The sequence below is a fragment of the Oreochromis niloticus genome, unplaced genomic scaffold (assembly GCF_001858045.2).
Source record: "Oreochromis niloticus isolate F11D_XX unplaced genomic scaffold, O_niloticus_UMD_NMBU tig00008657_pilon, whole genome shotgun sequence".
Classification (NCBI taxonomy): domain Eukaryota; kingdom Metazoa; phylum Chordata; class Actinopteri; order Cichliformes; family Cichlidae; genus Oreochromis; species Oreochromis niloticus.
Genome location: NW_020329341.1, coordinates 1 through 9410, shown reverse-complemented (window position 1 = coordinate 9410; position 9410 = coordinate 1). Strand labels below are relative to the sequence as shown.

The window sequence follows — 9410 nt, the reverse complement described above, 5'->3', positions numbered from 1 at the left end:
ACAATATAAACAATTTAAAGTTAAGGAATTAAAGGAATGAGTGTCTGGAGAAGTCCAGTCAATTATAGATATGTGAGATGCGTGGTGTGTGTGGGGGGGCTTGAGGATAAAAGCTCTCTTGAGTCTCTCTGTCCTTGCCCGGATATGCAGAACCTTCTACCAGATGTAGAGTTGGAACAGTTTGTTGATGTTGCTGAATCACATGGATGAATTTAACACCTGAACACAGTTACAGCGTGATGACTGCAGGAGAGATCTCACCCTGTTTCTCTGCCTGTGTAGAGTGGAACCAGATCAATGGCGCTCATTCTTGACAGCCTCAAGTCAGAGCTGCCTCCTCTCATCAGGTGAAACGACTTCAGTGAGAACACCTGAGCAGCAGGAGCCCCACTTCACAGACTGCAGACTGTACCTGCGAGACACGATTCTCAGTCAACATCAGCTGCAGCACACTCACTGTGACGCTTACCCTTCCGCAGCTCTGATTGGGACACATCCCGGATTGAAGAACAGGCTGTTGGTTTGGATGCTTCACCTCAGCACACTGAGCACAACTGGCACACACACAGGCACATGTTACACCTCAGTGCAGTCAGTCCATGTTTTATCTAAACAGCTGATTGATTATCTGAGAAAACATTCCCGGTGAAGTGTGTGACTTACAAACCGTCCTTTCACTCACTCACAAATCACCCCCCCTTACCCTCGCTCCACCCAACACATCTCTGTCCTTGTCCTGCTCACTCGCTGTAGCGCGACAGCTCGAGTCGAGGATGATGGTCACGACTGCACTCCTGGAGACAGCTTCGGCGTACGGGACACGGCGTACAGGTTCTCTGAGGGAAAAGCAGGCTCAGCAGTGTGTGCACATCAGGCTAACACATACACAATTATAAAGTACACACGCATATAAAAGCTATCATTTTCTGTAATAAGATAGGGATAATAAAGGATGGGATGATTACAACAAAAATCTGCCTTCTTTTTGGACTGGTATCCACAAATCAAAATCAAGAAATATTAAAGATGAATCTGTACACATATGTTTGCTGACAGCCGTCTGTGCACAGTGAAACTCATGCCAACTAATTAGTAACTCTCAAATATTTGGACAATTTATATTCTTCTTTATATTTGTAGTAGGGAGCACTACAAAAACTATAAATAAACCAAAGATATCAGCACAGACCAAAATTACTTTGCTGATTGAGAAAATAATACATTTTGACACACTACTGTGTGATCATCCCATTTTCTCTTTTCACACTGATTAAACCAAGTTGCACTTGTTCCATAAACACAGTGCACATCCATATGTTCACAACCTTCAGCTTTGATCAGTTTCATTATGGAAGAGTTTTCATTTTTTAAATAATAAATGCTTACAATGCTAAACAATTCTTTAAGCTCCAGATCCCAAACTAAACTTTTTTTTATCATCACAATTTTTTCATTTTGTTAGCGTATTTGCGGCTTACCAGGGCTAAGCAACTTTGAACGACTTTAGAAGCTGTCTTACTTCACTGTTTGTCTTAAAGGTTTAGGAGCTGTGTCTCTATTTCACTAAGCCTGCAATGCTTCAAATAAAGTACATTAATTAACTACAACTACATTTTTTAAACCACTGAAGAATGCAGAGAACTGACTAAAGCTCAATAATATTGAGCTCTTAGTGTGTTTTGTCTACTCAGTTTGGTGTCTGCTTCTTTACTTGTCCACGATATCTCTGCACCATCTTTCTCCCGTTGTATCTCTCTCATGCCGCACCTTGATGTGTCCTGTCCTCGGATGTATTCTCCGGCTGCCTCCTGGTTTCCACCTCGAGTTTTATTATCCAAATTTAATGGTCTTGATGGTCACTGTAGTGGCTATATTCATTTCTTGAAGGTTCTCTCTTCGCTTATATTTAATATAACCACACGACCTGACAAGCGCCTATTTTATGCGTTGTCAACAACGATGTAAAACCATCGCGTGTCCGCTTGTTTATTTTCCACATAAGCCTTTCAGAATAAAGCTCAAGATCCTGTTGAGACTTTTCAAAATAAACCGAATCACGTGAAAGATTATGCAGCGTGTTTAGGGATGAGAAACAAAAAAGAGCAGTCAGGTGCTAAAAAAATAAACCTTAGACTCAAACGTTAGAACAGGCTTTCTTTGCAATTAACAACGTCACAAAAACCTGTTTTATTGTGAATACATATGTGTGATGAGACATCTGTATCCACTTCCAGTTTGGTGGTTACTTTATTAGCGAGTGGATTATTTAGAGCAAATTTAGAGCAATATTTGTCACCGTGCTCAGTTACTCACTGAGACTATATATGGACCTCAGCAACCTCAGGTTCTATCGTTCATTCTTCCAGTCATTTGGATATTTGAATTTATTGCTTTACACACACATCCACACACTACACACAATACAGACAAACTGATGATATTTTGACTTTGTCTTTGAAATACAATTATTTTCTTCAGTGAGGTGTCCATATTTGTCTTGCCTTTCAGCCAGGGGTGTGAAATTAATGTTGGATGATGCATGTGATGACAGTCACACATAATTAAGGCAAACACTGAACTTGAACGCGTGAAATCAACATGAAATTTAAATTTTGTGGCAATAAGACATTTATTATTTGTATAGTAGTTAAATATGAACAGCTCCCTCATTTAATGTGATAAAGGATGAAAATAAACAATGCGCTTGTTAAGACATTACCAGTAAAGAAAGAAGCGATGGTTAATTCATAAAGTTACAGATTCAGGGTCTCACACAGGACTTGGCCAACAATGAATGACTCTATAAATATATTGAGTCTTGGATGTGCTAGTGAAGCTCTGAGGTGTGCTGATTTGTCAATAGAACAATCATCTGACTGGCAGAGAGAATGTCGAACCTCAGGAGGACATTTCATCCTCAAAATTTAATCTTATTCAGCTCGTTTTAGAACTGAAGAAGCTTCTCGATGAGAGGTGAAATGTTTTCATGAAAAAAGGCCACTCGCTTCTTTCAAGCTCTTTGAACAGACAGCTTATTGTAAGTATCTTCTAAACAGCTTTGCACTGATAAATTTCTGTAGATAAAATGTAGAAATACATTAAAGCATCATAGTCAAGGGAACAGAGGAAAGAGGCACATAAACTCTGACTGTCTTGCACCATTAAATAGGGACAAGATCATGGAGTGAGGGCACTCTGACAATAACCTAGCATTACATTTCAGCTTACATCTGGTTGCAAAGCACAGCTGACTTCATGATGCTAATATATATTCATATAGTGACAATAGCTTATTTACAGTATAAAACAATAGAATATCACTGTTTAAAACAATATTAACATTGTACTGAGCAGAATAAAGTATAGGATGAAGAGAAGTCAGTGTAATAACTCCATATGAGCTGTCAGTAAGCCAATATGCCTACTAGACATATTCATATACATGAATGCATTTAAGGACTTACATGAATAAAGAATCAACCATACAGTGAAACACTGATCTCTTTAAAAATGTGTAATTTTAAACAGGATAAAATGATTACATGAAAATGAAAAATAACAGCTGCTGGTTGTGAAGCAGAGGCTCCTCTGTGGGTTTTTTGGAGTGAGGAGGACGTCAGAAGAAGCTGATCCTTCTAAACAGCCACTTGAGCTTCTGGTTGATTTGTTATGTTTTGTTGTTCTGATTGTGCAATTAAGAGAAATGACTTAGGTTTGACAAGGATTACATTCAAGTTCTTTTGAACTTGAATGTAATCAAAATATATACTGACAATTCACAAAACATTATATTATTGAAAGTGTTAATACTTAAATGCTTAAAGAGATTTCTGTGATAGTAGTATTTACTGTTACTGTAATACTACTATCTATCACTCATTTGCTTTCACTTTACTGTTGTAAATACTACATCGTTTAAGAATGCCTCATTACAGAAATGATACCTCCTATATTTGGTGCTTTTTAATAAATCTGTTTTATTGGCCATCACATCTCACATTGTTCCAGGTCTTGAAGAAGTTTGCTCGGATCCACTGCTGCACAGCCCTCATGCTGATATTATCGACTCCTTTCACTCATTTGCTTTGAGTTAGTCCACATTATTCTCCTTTTATTACTATTTTCATTTCTTATTCTGGAGGAGAATGCAATGTTATAAACGACCATTTCCTACAAATACACCTCACCGTTGACTTATAAAGTTTCACATGTGTAACATATTAAACTTTTACCCTTCATGACAAATGTTCCATCCCACCATTTCCAAGTGCCTTAATAATCTCTGCAACTCTTATAGACTCTATAGGCCAACAATGCCACGTGATAATGAAGAATCAAGAAGAGCTAGGTAGAATAAATCCACATCTAACTTCTAACAGTAACATCTAACAGTATGAATTCACTTCCAGGGAAAAACTAAATGAAGATTAATGGACTTCTTGCCCATGCCGTCCCTTTTATTGTAAAAAGAAATTTGCCCTGCATATGCCAACATACTCATGGCTGAATGGGAAACTGCGGCCCATTCAAAATGTGTCAAAATCCATTACACTATTACAGTTTCTTGATGATATCTGGGGTGTGTGGCAACATTCTCAACATGTTCTGAGTACTCTGAATACCATAATGTTCAATCAAACTCAAATCTACAATTAACAAAACCACAATTGACTTTTGGAAACAACCACCTTCAAAGGCCGAAATTTCTCACAAACCCATAAATTGGACATTAAAGTATTCTTTAAATCCACGGACACACATGCTCTGTTGTTTAAACGAGCTTTCATCCAAGCGCACGTTTGCTGGTCTAATTAAGTCCCAATTATTACGATTCCATAGAATCTGCACCCAGCAAACTGACTTTAGAGCAGCCACTGAAATTCTATTTTCAGCTCTCGCCACTAGAGGGTACTGTCACTCTTTCTAAGAAAATGCCTTAAATCATCCTACAGACTAACCCATTGATTTATCTGCTATTCTGCCGTGGTGGTCACATATGCCCCATCAACATGCAAATTGGTCAGAGTGATTAAGAACCATTTTAAAATCTTGTCCAGGAAACCCAAATGCTGGAGGGATTGTAAGGTATTGCTGCCTTAGAAAGTTTCACCTCTCTGAGCCTGAACTGAGAGACCAGGGCAATTTTTTTCAGCACCAAAAATGGTTGCGCAGCTTTTCAAATGCCAGTGTGTTCCTCTCACAGTGTAAAGTACTCTACGCTCTAATAATTGTGTTATTTGATTACCTCCAGTAAATGTGTATCCAGTATGTTGGTGAGACAAGTAAGTCTGTGAAGGTTCTCAGTCATCCAGGTCATCGTAGTCTAAGGAGCTTGGAAAGAAAGCGTTTGGACTTCTTTAAGTTAAAGAGTCTTAAAGAAGTCCAGACGCTTTTCTTTCCAAGCTCCTTAGACATGAGACAAGTAACACACTTCTGACCAAATTCACCCAGCACAGATATAATGTGTATGTAAAATGTGTCAACACACAAATGTGTCAAACACTTCCTATCACATGGCTGGGAATCTGTCAGGGCCACAATGATACAGGCAAATCCCAGATGGACAGCTCAGCAGAGGAGAAAGGCTGAGAGAGTCTGGATTGCCAATTAGACACAGTACACCCCAAAGGGTTAAATAAAAGGGACCTAAAGTCCTATATGTATATAATAGTCTCTTATTACTGTTTCTATTGTTGCTGTGTTATCACAATATCACTGTCACTGATGTGCATTTACTGATTAGCATCCTGACCCTGAGGTTGATCCTAACCTTAACCAGTTTTAGCCCTATGCTGGACTTAACCTAATCCCTGAAGCCCAAAGCTGAGGTTAATCCTAAACCTAACCACTTTAACCCTATGCTGGGAGGACCCTAGACTCCAAACTCAAACTCAAACTCTCTCTCTCCTCCTGCTAAAAAACAAACTTTTATTAGTTCTAATTCGTGTTGAAATATCTGTGTTTTATAAACTAATAAGTGTGCTTATATGACTGTTCAAGATAATAAAAAAAAATCTTTAGAGGTCACTGGAACCATGGCAACGTTAGCTGGCTAGCAGCTAACCTTGTTGTTAGCTGCTAGCGATCTGGAGAATAACAGCATGTAAACACACCGTATTTTAAAAGGCACAACACAGAAATGAACCTTCATAAGATGCAAATACATTTTATTTACGCTTTCCAACAAATAATGCCTGACTGTAGCTTGTTGAGGTTTTGACTTTAATGCCAGAATGATCAAGAGCAGCTAGTGTCCAAAATCATTTCTTTCATACTTGGAGTCACATTGTTTGTTGCTTTCTATTTCTTATTGGTGCTCCAACTTTCTCTAATCTTACCATAGTAAGCTGGATTGTCTTTTTTTGTCATACTGTATTATATATGAGCTCCTGAGTCACTTTACTGTGTTTGATGTTTTGCTGCTGGACCCCAGAAATACATTTACAGAGAAATTGTTGGAATAAAGATGTCCTGTGTCTCTGATCAGACCTGAAAGAGATTAGCAGTTTGAACTACCAAATTCACACCTTCATTAACCAAAGCTGACATGTATTATCTATTATTGGAGCTGCCGCAGGAGGAAAGGTTTGGAGTCTAATTGGCATCGTTTTAAAATTCAACCGAAGGAGTGATGCAGCTGTAAAATTCTGTTTGTTATGGTATTTAATGTACTCTAGTCTGTGCCTGGTTGCATTGTTGTGTTTGATTTTGTATTATAATGTGTGTACATATGATGTAGATTGTGTGTGTCATTGTTGTTAATTTGTTAATTAGCTTTATTGGAAGACTAAACCTCTAAGGATCTTCTACTTTAAAACCCCTGATTAGAGATTAGAGCTCATGTTTTTGATGAAGAGTTAAGGTCCTTCTCAGATATAGAATAGAGATTTGAAGAATAACCTGGGTAGAGAAATAACACAAAGGATGGAGAGTAGTTTAAATTTACAAGGTGAGCTTTATCAATATTATAACATTTAGTTTTTCTTCACTATATTGCATTAACATTGTAAATATAAACTTGCAAATGCTGTTATAAAGCTGTAGGTGATGGGAAGCCTGTGGCTTTTTTGCACAAGAAAGTTAAGATGGAGAATTAGGACCAAAATGCAAAAAATTGGCATTTAAGAATAGAAACAAAATTTCAAGAGTAAAACTGGAATAGTATTTTGAAGGAAAAAAATCAAACTTGGAAGTGGCTGCATTTGTGCAAGAAGAAATAGTGGCAATGGACAGATGCAAGGCTATTGATGGGGAGTTGTATGAGATCAGGCTGCAATTGACATTTCACAGAAGAGGGCGTGAGAAATTTAAACAATGACCATTTTATGTAAAGGTTTATTCTGTCCTTCTGAAACCCGTCGTCCTTTCTTATTCAGTTTTTAGCTGTTTATGTTGTGCACTTTTAGTCTTTTTGAGTTTCTTGATTACTTCCTGATGTGTTCTTTTAGCTCATGCCATCGGCATCTGTCTTGATGTAAATCCACAAGGATCTGTTAGGGACATATCTTTTCTTTTCTCAAGCTAAACTGGTTCTTTTGAAAGATTTAGTATTTCAACCAGTCATTTATACAATTAATAGCAACTTGGTGATCGCTAGCACTGCACCGAAAAGTATCCATTTACAGTGAGCTGATTAACACGCAACAAAGACATAACTACTGGACAAGCAAATGCACGAGTTATTAATTAGTCAGTCTTATTTACAGTGTGTGCTCCATGTTTCCAGAATTCTCCATGGTTAACATTTTGAAGGTTACTCCAGGAGCATGTCTACAGCATGTCATCATTGAAGGTAATCAGTCTTTTTTTTGTTTTTGATGAGGACTAGAAAATTTATTTATTTAATCTGAAAACTTGTATACCAGCCTGCCTCTCGTTCCCTGTTACTGTATGTGTGCTCATATACATTTTAGGTGCCGTAAAACCAGCTAGAAGGCCTCTCATTAGTTGGTACAACAAAGACAATGTTGGCATGCTGCACAAATTCATGGTGAAAGAACCCAGGCTGTTGTGGAACGGACTTTTACGTACATGGTGAGAACATCATTAGAGCAAGCTGAAATTCCAGTACATCTAACATTTTCTCCTTGTTATCACATGTGCAAACTGTTCCTCACGTTACCTTTGCAGGACAGTAGTGATGCGTCGCGAACGAAACAGCTCTTAGAGCCGGCTCTTTGAAGTTACACGGTAGTTACAGTCGCAGTAGCACAGGAACAGAGCAGGAGGGAGAGAGAGAGAAAGAGAGCCAGGGGCAAGAACAAGAGACAACCTCATCACATCAGAAAGGTATAGTAATCATCCACGACTATTTTCATTTACGGATGATAAAGGATTCAGAAAGTTTATTCATGCAGTGATCCTATATATGCAATTCCAAGCAGGAAACACTCTCCACAAAAATCCAGGCCTATATGACAGAGAATGTGCATCTTCTTTTTGTTTTGCATATTTAATTTATATTGTGTTGTGGTTTGCAGTGTTTTGTGTTGTTTCACTTTAACTTTGTTTAAAAGGAAAAGCTGAAATTTAAATAGTTAAAAGTTGAAGTGTAAATAGTTGTTTTTTGTACTTTATAATTTATTTATTACATTTTATGTAGCGTGAATAAATAAAAGTATATTTATGGTGACCCTTAGAGACAAAACACAGCCGAAAGAGCCGGTTCTCTATAAAGAGCCGGAATTCCCATCACTACAGGACAGATAATAAATGACTCTTGCATGAGAAACTAGAGGCGGTGCCCTTTTTATTAGAGGGACTGGATAATACCGAAATCAGAGTCCTGTCGCCTTTACCGGCCGCTGGTCTGGACAAGGAGGTCACATATGAGAAGTTTCACCAGGTCAGTCACAGTTTGGGTGACCTCGTTGGACAGTACTTTACTGGGGAGAAGCCAAAAGGTCAACTGGAGATCGAGGGAATTCTCAAAGTAAGTCATTATATTCAAACTTGAATGAATTAGTGTTCACTTCATAAAGCCTAATTTACTGCCAATATTAATGTCAAGAGATTATTCTAAAGACACTTCTTCAGCTAAGTCTAAGGTAGAACACACACAGACGCTGTGTTTTCACTTGTATACAAGGGCGGTCACAGAACGCTCACAACAAGTGGGGCCCTGTGATCAGCGCTCTGTTCTTGCACTTGTCTTTATTTATATGCAAAAATAATACAACAGTGAATACGTCTATTCATAGGCAGAGGAAAGTTAGTGCGTAGGGAGTGAAGATAAGAGCGGTTTAGGTGTATGCATGTGTGTTGTGGGATACAGAAGGACGCGGCCTCTCTTCTTGTTAGGGAGCGTCAGATAAGAGTGTCCAGCTCTCCTCTAAGTGAAATAATAACAGCTTGTTCAGCTGTGAGAAAGAATTATAAAACAGTCCTGTAGTGGACAACAGTCTAAGTCA

At 38.2% G+C, this 9410-nt stretch overlaps 1 protein-coding gene across 1 annotated transcript; it reads left to right on the top strand.

Moving 5' to 3' along the window:
* Positions 1–7270: 7270 nt before the first annotated feature.
* Positions 7271–8348, top strand: LOC109199226 (mitochondrial ubiquitin ligase activator of nfkb 1-A-like). The gene is made up of 4 exons (XM_019354556.2): positions 7271–7333; positions 7727–7792; positions 7914–8034; positions 8131–8348. The coding sequence occupies exons 1-4, from the start codon at positions 7315–7317 to the stop codon at positions 8165–8167; spliced, it is 243 nt and encodes an 80-aa protein (XP_019210101.1). The 5' UTR covers positions 7271–7314; the 3' UTR covers positions 8168–8348.
* Positions 8349–9410: the final 1062 nt, after the last annotated feature.

Bases quoted from the DNA above. Each gene is read 5' to 3' on its own strand.
- LOC109199226 (XM_019354556.2), top strand. The intron at 7,793-7,913 runs GTAATCAGTCTT...TATACATTTTAG, and splicing joins ACAGCATGTCATCATTGAAG to GTGCCGTAAAACCAGCTAGA. The intron at 8,035-8,130 runs GTGAGAACATCA...TTACCTTTGCAG, and splicing joins AACGGACTTTTACGTACATG to GACAGTAGTGATGCGTCGCG.